The 15,223-nt window shown below is 52.6% G+C and overlaps 1 protein-coding gene across 6 annotated transcripts; it reads right to left on the reverse strand.

The window, feature by feature from the left end:
• Nucleotides 1–126: 126 nt before the first annotated feature.
• Nucleotides 127–14,629, reverse strand: LSR (lipolysis stimulated lipoprotein receptor). Of its 6 annotated transcripts, none has more exons than XM_059666846.1 (10): nucleotides 14,278–14,625; nucleotides 12,582–12,926; nucleotides 7,179–7,298; nucleotides 5,156–5,212; nucleotides 4,479–4,625; nucleotides 1,696–1,857; nucleotides 1,470–1,529; nucleotides 1,246–1,377; nucleotides 335–960; nucleotides 127–249 (listed from the first exon to the last, which is right to left on the reverse strand). In XM_059666846.1, exons 1-10 carry the CDS (start codon nucleotides 14,384–14,386, stop codon nucleotides 214–216), a joined length of 1,794 nt encoding a protein of 597 aa, XP_059522829.1. In that variant the 5' UTR covers nucleotides 14,387–14,625; the 3' UTR covers nucleotides 127–213. The 6 variants fall into 6 exon arrangements, with proteins under 6 accessions (XP_059522829.1, XP_059522830.1, XP_059522833.1 ...); XM_059666847.1 differs by having other exon boundaries at nucleotides 1,470–1,526; nucleotides 14,278–14,624; XM_059666850.1 differs by lacking the exon at nucleotides 1,246–1,377 and having other exon boundaries at nucleotides 1,470–1,526; nucleotides 14,278–14,629.
• Between the last annotated feature and the right edge of the window lie 594 nt (nucleotides 14,630–15,223).

Genomic DNA, 15,223 nt, shown 5'->3' on the forward strand with positions numbered 1-15,223 from the left:
CTGGTCCTGCCCAGGGCGCAGGGCAAGTACCGGGGAGCAGGGGCACGGGACCCTGTGCCCACACACAGGGCAGCTCTCCGGGGCCCCACCTCACGCAACAAAACAAGCGCTTCCCTCCACATTAGGCCTTGTGATTATATATTTTATTAGAAGAGGAACATCAACAGTTCCTCAAATTTAAAAAAAAAGTACAAAACTACATACAAAAGGCGATCAGACGACTAAACTTTCCCGACTCAGGGCCAAGTTCTGCAAAGGAGAAAGAAAGAAAAGGGTGTGAGCTTAGGGCTGGAGAGGGTCCAGGAAGGCAGGCCAGGGAAGGCTGTCCACTCACCTTCTTGAGCCTCCGCTCCCGTGAGGCCTGGGAGTCGGTCTCAGAGTAAGGGGGAGGCGCTGGGGGGTAGTAGGCGTCCTCGTCCTCTTCCTCCCGGTAAGGTCTCCTCTCCGCTGGCCCCTTTCTCCTCAAGGCCTCTTCCAGAAGCCGACCATCATATTGGGGGTCCGGGTCCCTGGACCTCTCATTCCGAGCATCCCGAGCGCGGTGGGAGCGGTTCCTAGGGTCAGCACCAGGGCGGTCTCTAGACCTGAGGTCATCGAAGCGGGGTTCCTGGGAGTGTGGAAAGCCCCTTGGGTCCTCTTGGTCGTAGAGGTCATCACGGCTGCGGCTTCGGGGGTGTGCATAAGCTCGGCCTCTCTTCCCGCTATTTGGGGGAGACCTCCTCCCTGATTCAGCAGAGCCTGGCCGCGTGAGGTCGTCCAGAGCATCCACAGAGCGAGCCCGGGGACGCCCGGCCCCCCAGCCACTCCTGGGCCGTTCTGTGAGGGGCTCTTGCTCCCACCTCCTTGGACTCCGAGGGGAGTGGCGACCCCATTCCTCATCCAGGATTGGGGTGAGGGCAGGGCCGCGGGAAGGCCGCGATCTCCAGTCGTCTTCATGGAGGGAGGTGACTTCACTCATGGCTGTAGGGAAGGGACGTGTCACTGTCTGCTGGGAGGTCAGGACCTAAGGCCAGGAGCTCTAGGGTCCAGCAGTGTCACCACTGCCTCATACACTCTCTACAGGGCCCGAGACTTCTCCCACCTGTTAAGGGATGATATGCAGTGTCCCATACAATTCTCACTGGCCATGGTAGGGAAGGAGGTACCCTGTCCAGGATTTGCAAGCGAGCATCCTTGGGACAGGTAATCTGGGAGATGTGTCCCACCCCCCACCTCTGCAACCCCTCAAACTCCAAGGTTCCTCACCCCTCTCTACACGGCTGTTGGGGGGACCAGGTCGAGAAGGGTCAAAGTTGGCCAGTTCTTTCTCCATGTAGTACAGGACTCGCATAGAGTCATCCTGCTGGCTGGCCTGAATTCTGTAGCCACTACGGACTTCTGGAGACAGGAGATGGAGGTGATGAGTTTGGGTGCTGACCCAGTCCCCCTCCCTTACAGGCATGTCCAACTTAGTAACACTTGATTCTTACCAGAGGTCACACTGCTGTCTGCATCACGAAGCAGGGGTACCTGGGAGCTACAGCCACCTACTGGGGGAGAATGGCTGTCAGTGGCTGCCCCCCTGGAGCAAAGTCCTGTATTCCCAGCCCCCTTCCCCTGCCCCCAGTCCTCTCTTCCTTCCAGCCCCATACCTCTTAGTGCCCAAATGCCCAGCCTATCCCTCCCCGAGTTGCTCCTGGCTCCCCCAGACCTCACCTGAGCTGTTCTTGTCAAAGTCTCCAGAGTATCCATTGTAAACGGTGCCCATAGGAATCATGGTTGCCGGGGGGGGGGTCTTGGCAGGAGAAAGGTAAGCATAGGTGCTCGGGGCGTAGATGCTCGGGGCGCCTGAGGTGGCTGCTTTGCCAGCAGCATACACTGGTTAAGACACACGAAGCATGAGATGGTGGCTAGGAGCCACACTGCCCTTCCCTATGATAAAAGGACCAGAGGGACATGTGCCTCGACCTTTTCCCCATCCCATTGTGGAGCCTCCCTGGGGACCTGGTTTCTGTAGGTCCGTCATCGAGTCCACACCTCCTGTGAGTCCTCACGGAGCTTTGAGGACAGGGACGTGCACTGCAGCCCCAATCTGGCAGGACATGTTTTCTTTAGCAGTGATGGTTAGCATTTGTTGAGGTTTTACATAAAGTCCCAACTCTCTAGCCACCTTATCAGAAGAAGTGGCCACCTGGGGCCTGCATTCACAGAGCAAAGGGAGAAGATGCCCCCTCAGATAAACCCATGTGCTGGACCCACAGGCCAAAACATTCCAGTTGGCAGCTGAGTCCCAGCTTTAGAAAACAAATCATCTCGGGGCAGGGGAATCCCATGCCTGCTCCCTCAGGCCTGCTGGATCCTCGCCATGGCATCTTCCAGAACTCGAGGTCATGGGGAGTCTCCTAGTGTTTTCAACTTCTGGGCTGTACCCACTTACTCTGCCTTCACCCCCTCCTGGTTCTAGGCTTGACAGTTCGAGGGCAAATCCTCCCTGCTGCCTTCCTCTCCAGGCCAGAGGCTGGGTTCTGGTGGCTGCTCCTGCAGCACAGTCACTGTGCCTAGGCAAGCTGTTTCTCCCCTGGGCTTCTTAACAGGAAAATGAGAGTGGGGGTGGGGGGTAGGAGGAATAGGGCGTGGAGATAGGCTCAGAAAGGTCCCTTCACTGCCGATTCAGTGGGGAAGCAAAAGGCTCAGTGGTCCCCCCAGGAGCCCCCCAGTAGCTCAGGTGACTGGCTGATTTCTAATATGCTGTGGGATTTGCTTTCAGATGGCCCAGGGGGGCTGTGGCTGTCACTATAGCTGTGGAGTAATGCAGCCTCTGGAAGGGAATTAATGGGGCCTCAGTTTGGGATAACAGAGATTCACAATGGAGAGAATTTGCAGTCCTGGCCCCGGCCTTAACCAAATTAGTGGGGTAACTGCAAATTTGGTTATAGCCCTTGGGAGGCCCTTTCCACCTGTGAAACGGACTAACATCCGCCAGGTAAGCCAGAAGCTCCCAACTAAAAATGACAAGAAAGGTGATAGCTTAAGACCCCAAACAGCAGCAAATTTTTTTCAGGGAATGGTATTTTGAGGAACCAGTTTGCCCACCACTGAGCCCAGTGACCACAGAATTAGTCAGCATGGAGTGGGTCACCGCCCTGTGCTAGGGACGCTCACAGACTTCCCTTAATGCTCACGACACCGCCTGAGGTAGGAGAAACAGGCTCAGAGAGGGAACACTGCTCTGAGGTGTGAGTGGCAGGGCTCTGATTTGCTCTCTGGCCCTCGGTCACTGCCGATGCTGACAGCAGCAATGCCCAATGGCTAGTGAGTGTGCAACACTTCATGTCGGCCGAACCCTGCAGTAAATGCTGGACACACCAGTTTCCCACATTCACCCTATACAGAGGGTCTGCCATAGTCCCATTTTACAGAAGAGGAGACTAAATGAGGGGGATTTACTGGGCTTCCAAGCAGGTAAGGAGGCAGGCCAGGCCTCAAACCTCCACCTTAAAAAATCGCTTGTGATTCAACTTTTAACGCAGCTTGGACTGCGTTATACTGAAATCATGTGTATAAGCTTTAAATCTAAGTACACGGACATACACCCATCTGGAGTACATGCGTCATTCTTTCCATCACTTGTTCACTACTGGCCTAGAAATGGGCAGGTGCCATGAGAGGAGCAGGTCTGTCCCTCTTCTGGTCTCATGTTCTAGGAGCTCCTCATGTGTAAAGTTATGTTTCTAGCTGTCAAGGTCATCTGTTCATCAACCAAAGATACAGTGACCTTCACACTGATAAAGGAAAAGGTGGGAGTGTTGAACTTACTCAGGACTAGTAGAGAAGTGTGCTTTCATGGCCTATTTTCAGTGCAAGAGACTAGATACACGTATGTATGGCTGAAAGTGGCCCGCATAAATGTCCATGTCAAAGTTGATTAAAACTTCAAAACAACTGAGTGCAGAGGTGCTGGTTTACCCAGACAGTCCCTGCAGAGGGGCCAGGGGGCAGCGGGAGGAGGGACTCACGCTCTTCCTTCTTTCCCCTCGTGCTTTGTTTGCGTCCTTCCCCACTTCCATTCCCAACTCTCCGGGTGCCACTCATGTGCTAGACATGTCTTTAAACATAGTCCCCGTATAAAATCCAAATGGTTGTGTGGATGAGGTTTTTTAATTTGCTTAAATTATGTGATGCTATAAACCTCGTTTGGTTTCTTACCTTTTGACTTAAGATTTTGTTTTTAAAGGGAGATTTACTCTCCAGTGACTGTTTTGTACTATTTGAGTTTTTCTTACCGTGCATATAGATTATACTTTCAAAAAGAAAATCTCAAATGAAGAATCAAAATAAATGAAAAGTTAAAGTATGTAAATAAAAATCTAAATCTGCTGGTCCTCCTTGACCCACTTTCTCCCAAACTGCTCACCTCATTACCTCCAGACCAGTAGCACCTCCTCCCCTTGGACCCAGGCAAGTTGCTGAATGGGGGTGGTCACTCGAGGGACACTCACAAGCCTCTGGGCAGCAGCACTTGTCTGGGCAGCAGGGGCACCGGACGTAACAGCAGCAGGTGTGCGGGCAGCACTGACACCAGCAGATGCCCAGGAGGAGGAAGACAAGGAAGACAGCTAGGCAGACAACAACCACGAACAGCCAGTCTGCAGAGAGATGGGAGCGGGCCCTGAGCCAGGAGGCCTGGGTGGGAACAGGGACACAGCAGGGCAGGGCAGAGACGGGTGGGCGAAGCTATCTGCAAAGCTTGTCAGGGAAGCTGTAGCCCTTGCTGGAGTCTCCATGCCAGAAGCTGGGGCGCAGCAGCAGAGGGCTGCCCACTCCTCTACAATTCAGGCCGGTCCCAAAGGAACTCGCCCTGGACTCATCGGGGCAAGGCAGAAAAGGAGAGGTGACCTAGCCAGAGCAAGACAGGCTGTAGCCGCAGAGAGGGACAGAGAGCCAGCTGCCCAGACCAAACCCCAGAAGAACACTACAGGCACCAGTCACAGGAGCCTCCTGCCTACACCCCAGGCCACCCTCAGGCTCCCTGCCCACCCCAAAGCCCAGAGCCAGGTCACTAGATGCCATGAGTTGGAGTCAGGCAAGGTTAGTGGGGGTCCACAGCGAGCGGCATTTAGTGGGGGGAGAATACTTAGAAGCAGTAAGTGGTGTGAAGGGGCCTCCACCCCCGTACCTTCCATGGGCCCCGCCTGAAAACCAGGTAAGAGCTCAGCCACCCCCGAGGTCCTGCCTGGAGGGACAAAAGAGAGACATATTATGCTGGCAAGAGCCAGCCCGGGCTGCCTCTCCCCAGAAGCCCAGCTCCAGGCTTATCAGGGTGAAGGTGTGCCTGGAAGCATCAGATAGGTTGGTGGCCTAGGAGGGTCATAGCACTTGGTTCCTGCCCTCACCCGCCCCCCCACCCACATGGGTGCTGTTTTCCAGAAGGCTTCCATCACATAATTTACCCTCTCTCATGCCTCAGGGGATTCTGTTGCCCAAAAGGGTCCCAGTACATTTCCCATAGGTTCTGAAGGTGTGACCTGAATTTGAGGGCTTCGTCTTTTCCACATACATGGGTCCTATTGCCCCAAAGGGTTGAACCCATCCCATGTGATAAGGACAGTCCTGGTCCATCAGGCATAATAGGCAGTGTCCTAGGGGCCTTGAAAATATTTTTATTTTTAAATCTGAAGAAAAAAATATAATAATACCAAATATATAACAAATGGTTTTTATAGCAAGGTATAAATATATACATATATAAATACAAATATAAATATAAATAAATAAATATATATATATATATATATATATATATATATATATATATATATATATTTTAATGCCTTCCCATGAAGGCAAAAGTGCCTACAGCCCTAAAAGTTAGTGTGGCCCTGGTTCTTTAGTCCATGAGGGTCCCATCTCGGTCCATGCATTCTGTCCCATCTGCAAGTCCCATGGCCCAGCTAGTGCCTTCCCTCAGGTGCCATCAGTGATGTGTGCCCCCGAGCATATCGCAGGGGCATCTATACACCCAGCTCTCCGCCAGCCTCTATCCAGAGCTCACACACTCCATGCCACATGCCCCATGAGGGGTTTTCCACCATCCAAACCAGCAGTTCTCAAAGTGTGGTCCTGTCCCCAAAGCCAAACTGATTTTCATAACACTAAGCCATTATTTGCCTTTTTTGCTGTCATTGTGACATGTGATGACACAACATCACCACTTTGATGGTAATGGATTATGTCCTTGTGTATCTTGCTTTAAAAATGTTCCAGTTTCAATCTCTACAATGTTAACCAACTAGAGATATAGCCCACAGAAACAGAAACAAAGACTCTTGAGATCCTCAATAATTTTTCAGAGCATAAGTAGGTCCTGAGACTGCATTTTGAGAACTGCTAATGCAGACTGTACATTTTACCAAGGACAAGCAGAGGTTCTCTGGGTCACTGGTGCATGCACTGTCACCCACAAGTGAACCGTCACACGGTCTGAGCCCCTGCAGCATGCTCCCTCATCATGTGTGCTCATTCACACACGTGTTTCCTTGTATCATGCATCTGATGGCAGTGTGTAGCCCGGCAGCATTTCACATATAGCACGTCACACGAGACTATATGTGTTGGCTGAGAACAGAGCATCTGGCTAACGGCAACATCCCTTCCACACACGGTAAAGGGCCTCATGGCCAGACAGGGGCTGCTGGTGGCTACCCCACCCTGCACCTGGGCATTTGGAGGGGCCTGGCCTGAGGGAAGCACGCACTGTATAAGCCAAAAATGCCATCCCAGCAGGCAGAGGGCAAGGTTCCTGTGCTTTGGCAAGGGCCTCTGGGGTCAGACGTGGCCCTGGCGATGTGACAGAAGGTGGGTCCAGCTCCCTTCTCAATTACACATACCATCAACCCTCCTCACTCACTGCCAACTCTGACCATTTCTGTATTAAAAATGAGACAAGAAGAGATCTGGTCCCCCATTCCTTCCACTCTTAGTCTGGCTGTGGCTTACTTGAAATGTTGTGGGGGGGAGGGAGTCTCTGCCTAGGGTGCAAGGCACAGGTAAGCCCAAGTGACTGATGGTGCCATGTGGGGAGAGCAAAGCAGGCGACAGAGCCCAGAGAGTGAGCTGGAGGACAGAGGGAGACATGCAGAAGTGGGAGAAGAGGCCCCCCGCCCCTCCCTTCCCAGGCCCTCAGGGCCCAGCCCACTCACCCAGGACGATGAGCTCTGCGTAGGCCTCGTTGTTCCCTTGGAGGTCCTGGGCCGAGACCACAGAGCAGTAATACACACCACTGTCCCCCCAAGCCGTCTGGTCAAAGGTCAGGTCAGCATCTGTACCAGAGGAGAGTGTGAAGCCACTGTGGGGAGGCCGGAGCCTCCCACCACGGAGACATCAGGGGATGGGGCTGCGGGTGCGCAGTGGCTGAGACAATTCAGACCAGGCAGTGCTTCCTCTTCGGCTTTGCATTAAACACTTGACATGGGGTATTCAAGAAATCTGTGAGGTGGGCAGTGTTACCCTTCCCGGTTCATAGATGAGATGACCTGACCCACCCAAAGTTGTCCAGCTCATCAGTGGCCTTGACTCCAGAGCCAGCAATTCAGAATTAACAGCCATTTTCTGTACCTCTCACAGCAAAAGTTACTGCCCCAATGTGAACTACCAGGGAGCCTGATGTAGGCCAGGGCGTGGGCCCAGGGTAAGGGAGCGGAGGTAAGTAGCTCAGATTCTAGGAATCAGAATTCGTGTAGGCATGAGAAAAAAACGGGGTGTGTGTGTGTGAGGGAGAAAGACCTGGACCGTCCCAGTTCCCTAATCCATCCACCCGTCAGCCCCCACAATGCAGGTCAGGCCCAGGGCTTGGGGACGCTCAGGTACGAAGCTGCTCGGGGCAAGGAGCCTGTTAATTACACCAGTAATGAAAGCCTGTCAGCATTTCCCGTTTCCTCTCTATGCTCCAGGCCCTAATTAGTTAAAGCCCTTCAGGTATGCACCAGCGTGGGGCAGGTGGGACCCAGCTGGCAACAGGAACACGCCACAGCCACCAGCCAGTTTCTTCCCAAAAGCTCTGGCACTCGGGCCTCTGATGACTTGCCTACCACATTGCCCCACATACCCGCTGCCCTTCTCCATGACAGTCGAGGGCAGTAACTGTGTGTGCCCCAGTCTGCAGCACCTGGCACTCACCAGGGCATCAGCCACTTGCCAAAGAAATGAAAAAGAACCGGAGCCTTCCTCCTTTGGAAAGAAGAGCTCACATCCACAGACAAACCCTCCTTTCGCTATGTCTACCTCCACCACTCCAAAAGCCTTTCCCTGGCCCACAGGCCCTTGGGATGATCTCGCTACCGGACACGCCAGCCTCACCCCCACCAATCGCCTTCACTCACTACTCTGGACACTCTGGCCTCCTCACTGGGCCCAGCATGCTGGCCCACGCCTGCTCTGCTTGCACCTGTGCGAGTTCTTCTGCCTGGCACTGTGTTCTCAGACCCTGGCAGGGCGGGTTCCATTGCACTGGCACAGCTCCCCCGCCCCGCTGCTACATTGTATCAGCTAGCTGAGGCTGAGCACTCCTGATCCTACCCAGAATGTGAACTCCACACAAGCAGACCCTGGTCTCAGTCACCGCTGAGTCCCGGGTGTCTGACACAGGGGGCCTGGGAAATGAACCCCTTCCCTCCTAGCATCGACCTCCCTTAGCTTTTATATTCTGTTCCAGGAGTCTAGGCACCTGGTTTTATTCAAATATGCCCTTAATACATTCAACATTTCACATAATTACTGAAAGCATCCTATGTTCCAGGCAGTAACTGAGGCATGTGGTATACACGACAGCAACAGTTCTCAAAGTGTGATCCGTGGGTCCTGGGGTTCCCCAAGACCTTTTCAGAGGATTCCAGAGGTCAAAATTGCTTGCATAATAATACTAAGATGTTATTTGCCTTTTTCACTTAATCTCTGAATGTACTGTGGAGTATTCCAGAGGCTACATGACACACACTATCACAATTTCTACTCAGCCAGACTTCAAGGAGATGAGCAAAATTATAAATCAACGATGCAATTTTCATTAAAGTTTCTTATTTTGTTTTGGAAAATATGGTAGTATTTTCATTAAAGTATGTTATCAATATTAACTTATGAAGAGTTTATCACTGTCAGCTTAAATATTTCTTTAAACTTCTCTCAGTTTGCCAGCTATAAAAACAAAATTCTTTGAGGATCTCAGTAATTAAGAGTGTAAAGGCCCTAGCCCTAACCAGTTTGGCTCAGTGGGTAGGGTGTCGGCCTTAGGACTGAAGGGTCCCAGGTTTGATTCCGGTCAAGGGCACATACCTCGGTTGCAGGCTTGATCCCCCCCCTCCCCTAATCAGGGCGCATGCGAGAGGCAACCAATGTGTCTATCTCATATCGATGTTTTTCTCTCTCCCCCCTTCCCTTCCACTCTCTAAAAATCAAAGGAAAAATATCCTCAGATGAGGATTAACAACAAAAAAAGAGTATAGAGGCCCTAAAACTAACAGTTTGAGAACCACTGCTTTGGACCACAGATATAAACCCCTGCCCTTATAGCAGACCTTAACTGGGAGAGACAAGTAAAAAAGGTTAAATATATGGCGTGTCAGATGGTGGTAAGCAATATAGAGAAAAACAATCAGGGAAGACAGAAAGTGCCAGTGTGGAGGAGGAGGTTGTGCAAGTTTAAGGAGGGTGACCTTCGCAGCAGACATGAAGGACTGGGGGACACAGCACCCCTCCATGGTCAGGTATCTAGCCACCAATTACTGAGTTTCTGCTATGTGCTGGGTTCCTTTGCACATATTCTTTCACTGAATCCTCATAAAACTCTTAACTACATTCTCCCAAACTTTCTGGACTCTCCAGAATACCATCATTTTCCCAGCCTATCTTTTAAACCAGACTCTGACTACACCTCTCCAAACCAGAGCTCCAGGACAGGTCCCTGCCCAACACTGAGGAGGTGGACAGGAGCCCCATGCCATAGCAAAAGCTTATGGGCCAGGAGATGAAATCTGGGCTCCTGTGGCCCACACCCGGGCCTTGACGTGTTTTGTTTGGCTTGCATGGTGTTTCTAAAACCCACGAAAAATATGGATTTACAGCTTCTTTTGATCAATTCTAAGGCCTGGGCCCACCTCCTTCCTGCCAGGCGCGCCCTGTTCCCTGTATTATGTCTGGTCCTGACACACTGGGCTGGGCATTGCTCCAAGTGTTTTAGGTACAGGGAGAAGACACTGGTATCCAGTTGGAAACAGAAGCTGGACCTCCTCCACACCTCTGAGCCTCTGGTTCCGTATTAGCACACAGCAGAGGGCCCTTACAATCTCGGGGGCCCCATGGGCTCTCTGGTCATGTTACTGAATGGGGAGGGTGACACATGGACCCCAAGCAGCCTAAGGTAGAAACAGAGCTCCTATCCAGGCACCGACATCACCCACAGCAGGGAAGAATGGAAGGCAGTGGGGCCCCACTGAGCTGAGAGACTGGGGGTGAGCTAACATTACAGTTTGCCCAGAACCACTTTCACTTAAGATCTGATGCTGGTGACCCTTGGGACACCACAGGAAAGTCAACTTTTCTCTACTTTCAAGGCTGAAATGGAGGAAGCTCCTATGGCTACTGGGTTTCCTGAGAGGACGTAGATACAATGGATGCTCACAGCCTACATCAAACATGGGCCGGATCAAGGCCGCTTGAAAGACCTGGGGCTGTGAGGCCTCCAGGGCATGAAGAATCTGCCCCAGCTGGAGCCTGAGGGCCACTCTGGAGTTTTGGACTCAGCACGGACATGATTCCAGCCAGCCAGGCTGTCCCACCTGGTCCTGGCGGGAGCGGGAAAGGTACAGGACAGGTTAACCCCCAAGAAGCCCTTTGTCCTCAAGAACAGCAGGATGCTTTGGGCTGAACTGCCCATGGAAATTCAGGGCAAGTAGGTCTGGTCTCTCCTAGAAACAGGACTGACAGGCTCAGTACCTGGAACCTTGCCTTTCGTCCATGGTCTACAGAGTGAGGGGAGGAGTGTGTCCTGGCCCTGGTCTCTTGGGGTCTGCAAAGGGACACTCCCTTCACTCCTCTGCCCCCATGCCCAAGACTAAAACTTTATTCTTGTTTTAAGACAGTAAAAGGATAAATCCATTAAATGGGTGAGCCTTCACTCCTCACCCACTGCTTCCCATCACCTTCCTCTCTGCCTTCTATTGATTTCAGAGAGGAAGAAAGAGGGAGATACAAACATCAATGATGAGAGAGAATCATTGATCGGCTGCCTGCTGCACACCCCTCACTGGGGATTGAGCCCACAACCGGGGCATGTGCCCTTGACCAGAATCAAACCTAGGACCTTTCAGTTCACAGGCCGACGCTCTATCCACTGAGGCAAACCGGCTAGGGCTGCCTTCTAGATTCTTTAGGACCCAGTCCCAGTCCCTCCTCAAATTACATTTGTGTAGTTCTTAAGGTGTGCACTCGAGTCACTCCATACAGCACAACACCCAGGTCTGTTTTATTGTAACACTTAGTACTCTCTAATATTCTCTTACTCTTTATCTGATGTTTACTATCTACCTCACCCCACTAGCCTGTCACCTCCTTGAGGGCAGGGCTATCAGATGTCCTGATCACCACCCCATCCCCAGTGCCAAGTACTTGGTAAATGCTCGATAAATACTATCTGAACAGATGAATGAATGAACAACTTCCCCTCCACCCCTTACTTAGTCCTAACAGGCACTTCCCATCATTAGGCAGAATTAAGGTCACGGAAAAGGGCTCCCAGGGCTGCCTGGGTTAAAATCCCAGCTCTAGCTCTGTGTGCTTAGACGAGCTACTTAACCTCTCTGTGCCTCAGTTTTCGAGTGGGAAAATGTGGCCGTAAGGAGTCAGTGGGAGAATAATGTAATGCGCTGGCAAGTCATAGACCTTCTCCATTAAAATCTCTCACCCCACCCTGGTCAAGCAAAGGAGTTACCAGCTTAGAGACTAGACCCAAAGAGGCTAACGTAGAATCCCAGTTCTGTTATCAGCTCTGTGACCCTGTACAAGTCATGTTGCCTCTCTGGGCCTCTGTAAAATGACAGCAGAATCTATTCACACAATTGTGGAGTCTAAATGAGTTAATCCCCACAAACCTGGAATTACAGCCTGGCACATAGGAGGTCCTTTATAAGTTGTTACTTACAGAAATTTTACTTACTATTACTGGTAATATTAGTATTATAGAACCCTGCCTCTCTCTCCATTACCTACTCGTCTTTATTTCCAAGCACTTGAGAGTATGTGTTGTATTTATCTTGTCTCCCTCACTGGATTGCGAGCTCCACAAGGGAAAGAATTTAATGATTTTCTTTACTGTTGTACTTCCAAGGCACCAAACAACACCTGGTCTCTGTTAGGTGCTCCTTAAGTCTTTGCTGTTAAATAAAGGAATGGATGGATGGATGGATAGAAGGAAGGGTCCTCCCTTTGTCAGTCATTTCAGACACTGGTGCTAACGAGCTTCCAGGTGGGGACTCCAGGTTGCACACAAGGGAGCCTGCGCAAGTCATCCCCAACCCCTTCCCCTGCCTTCTCCCTCGCCCCACCCAACATACTTCCTGTTATGGTGATCCTCCGGCCCTGGTAGTAGTCTCCCAGGGTCACAGCATTGCCCTGCTTAGTGGCCACAACCCTGACAGTGCGCACACTGTCCTGACACTCCACATAGGGGTTGTAGCCCGGGTTGCCAGCTGCCAGCTGGGCATTGAGCTGGTTGTCAACACTGGCTGGAGAAAAGGCATCAGCGATGCGGTCCCGGCAGAAAGACTTGTACTTCCAGATCACGATGGGTGCTGTGGGGGTCGTGGTCAACTGGTAGGTGCAGGGCAGGGTCACGGGCTGGAAGAGGATCACCACGTGGTAGGGGTCTGACACAGTCACTTGGATGGCACTGGCAGGAGCTGAGGGCGAGAGGGGAGTCAGTAGGGACCACTACGAACGCTGGAATGTGCTTCAGCAGAAATAAGCAACAACCTTTGTCACCAACTTGACACTTACAAGTGAATGGTTTTATAGAGAGCCTGGCGTATACTGTTCCTTAATCCTCAGGACTGGTGGGGCAGCTCTGATAATCATGCCCATTTTATAGACCCGTGGGGCTGAAGTGACAGGTGCAAGGTCAGATTTCTTGGAACATCCTGCCACCTCTCTTCCCAGAGTGTGTCCGCTGAACCACCCCAGCCCCTCTTCCCTTGCCCATTCTCTCACAGAAAGGGCTCCTCTCTGTGGCCCATACAGGCAAGTGCTGAAGTGCTGGAGGCCCCACTTCAAAACCATTGTTCCAAATTACCCAACTTCTGTGGACTGGAGGGTTAATTTTGGAGTTGTCTGAACTATTTGTCATGGAGTAGGTAAAGCTTGACAATGTCTCCATCAGCCTCCCATCTCACCCTACCCAAAGCCATTTCAAATAAATATGCCGGAAGTGCTTGCAGAAAGATAAAATCCCCCGCCCCCCCAAACAAACATCCGATCCAGCGAAAACTTGCCAGCAGAAGATGGTTTCAAACCAAGTCCGTCTATGCCCTAACCGGTTTGGCTCAGTGGATAGAGCGTCGGCCTGCGGACTGAAGGGTCCCAGGTTCGATTCCGGTCAAGGGCATGTACCTGGGTTGCGGGCACATCCCCAGTAGGAGGTGTGCAGGAAGCAGCTGATTGATGTGTCTCTCTCAACGATGTTTCTAACTCTCTATCCCTCTCCCTTCCTCTCTGTAAAAAGTCAATAAAATATATTTTAAAAAAAAACAACAAGTCCTTCTAGAAGTCCATCCTACCAGACCCTTACGCACAGATACTTCGAGCCTGAGGGACACGGGTGGCAAGACCCCAATCCCACACCCACCAGAAGCCTGGGCACTGTTTCTTGGTCTCAAGTGCCGCTCCCCATTGCCCCAGGACTTGGAAATGTCCGCGTGCGCTCACGTCTCCTTCCCGGCCTTTCCCGCTGATCGGGTGGTCCCTTCACCCCTGCCCTCACAGAGTTCCATTCTCCTTGCGCTCCAGGGTTTTCGGTCCCGGAGTTTCACTTCCTGCTATCCCCGAACAAGGGCGGGGGACCGCTTCCAACGCGAACCGGAATTCCCCTCACACCGTACACCAGGGATCTCGGAGACCCTGGGATCGGAAGGTCCTGGTCTTCCCGATTCCCCTCCCCCAGCTCTCCTGCCTCCTCGGAGGTGAAGAATTTCATTCATCCCGTTTCTATAATGCCCTCCCGCCCTCCCGCGGCACCAGGGGCCCCGCTCTCCGTACCTGTGCACAAAGTGCCAACAAAGAGCCACATAAAGACGATCGCGCCCCAACCCGGAGTGCCCGGGTAGGAGCCCAGCACCCAGGTCCGGCCGCCAGCCCCTGGCGCCATCGCGGCCGTCTGGGCACGTCCGGTCCGCGCGTCCCCTGCTGGGTACCCGGAGGGTAGGGGGCGCGGCGCGCACCAAGGCTGGGAGGGGTACAAGCTCCTCCCCTTCCCAGTTCCGATCTTTGTCCCTATTCCCAGGCCACCCTGCCCAGTTCTAGGGTTTTAATGAGCGGAAACGGCGTGGATGAAGAACACTTCCAGCTTTTCGGGGAGACACTTGCTTGACTCACTGTGTTTCTCTTAATCACTCCACCCCCTGTGCGCTCTGGGGAATGGATCGGCCCAGGTACACAGAGTGAGAAGAGAGGGTTGGGCAAGGGGGTGGGCGGCGGAAGGGGCTCCTCCACCTCCCTGCCCGGAAGTGGGCTGGCCCAGGTGCGCGCTGGCCCTTAGGGTCGGAACCAAGTTACCGCCCGCCGGGAGCGCGCCTACAGACCTGGGATCCTGTCCGGCCCCCTTCTGCTCGTGCCCAGCCGAGCGGAGTGTGACTCACGAGAACCGAGACTCAGCTGGGGTGACTCACCTGTTGAGCGGACAGGATCCCTGCGCGCACCTGTTCCTTCTCTCCCCTCTCCCGGGCTGGCGATGGACCCGCCTGGATACACCCTGCGAGGCGGGACGAGTGAGTCCCGGTGGACGCGGTGCTCGTGTGTCTTTCACTTACTTTTTTATAGTGTACTGACTGATTTGAGAGAGAGGATAAGAGAGAGAGGGAAATAACACCGGTTTGTGGTTCCAGTTATTTATGTATTCTTGGTTGGTTCTTGTTTGTGCCCTGACGGGTCCTCAGAGGGTATGGGGACGACGCTCTAACCAACTGCCTCCCTGGCCAGTGCCATG

The sequence above is a fragment of the Myotis daubentonii genome, chromosome 15 (assembly GCF_963259705.1).
Source record: "Myotis daubentonii chromosome 15, mMyoDau2.1, whole genome shotgun sequence".
Lineage (NCBI taxonomy): Eukaryota > Metazoa > Chordata > Mammalia > Chiroptera > Vespertilionidae > Myotis > Myotis daubentonii.

Excerpts from the sequence above, each read along its gene's own strand:
- LSR (XM_059666846.1), bottom strand. The coding sequence starts at position 14,386 with ATGGCGCCAGGGGCTGGCGGCCGGACCTGGGTGCTGGGCTCCTACCCG. Across the intron at positions 1,530-1,695 it reads CTTTGACAAGAACAGCTCAG|TAGGTGGCTGTAGCTCCCAG; the intron begins GTGAGGTCTGGG and ends ATTCTCCCCCAG. Across the intron at positions 1,378-1,469 it reads AGACAGCAGTGTGACCTCTG|AAGTCCGTAGTGGCTACAGA; the intron begins GTAAGAATCAAG and ends TCCTGTCTCCAG.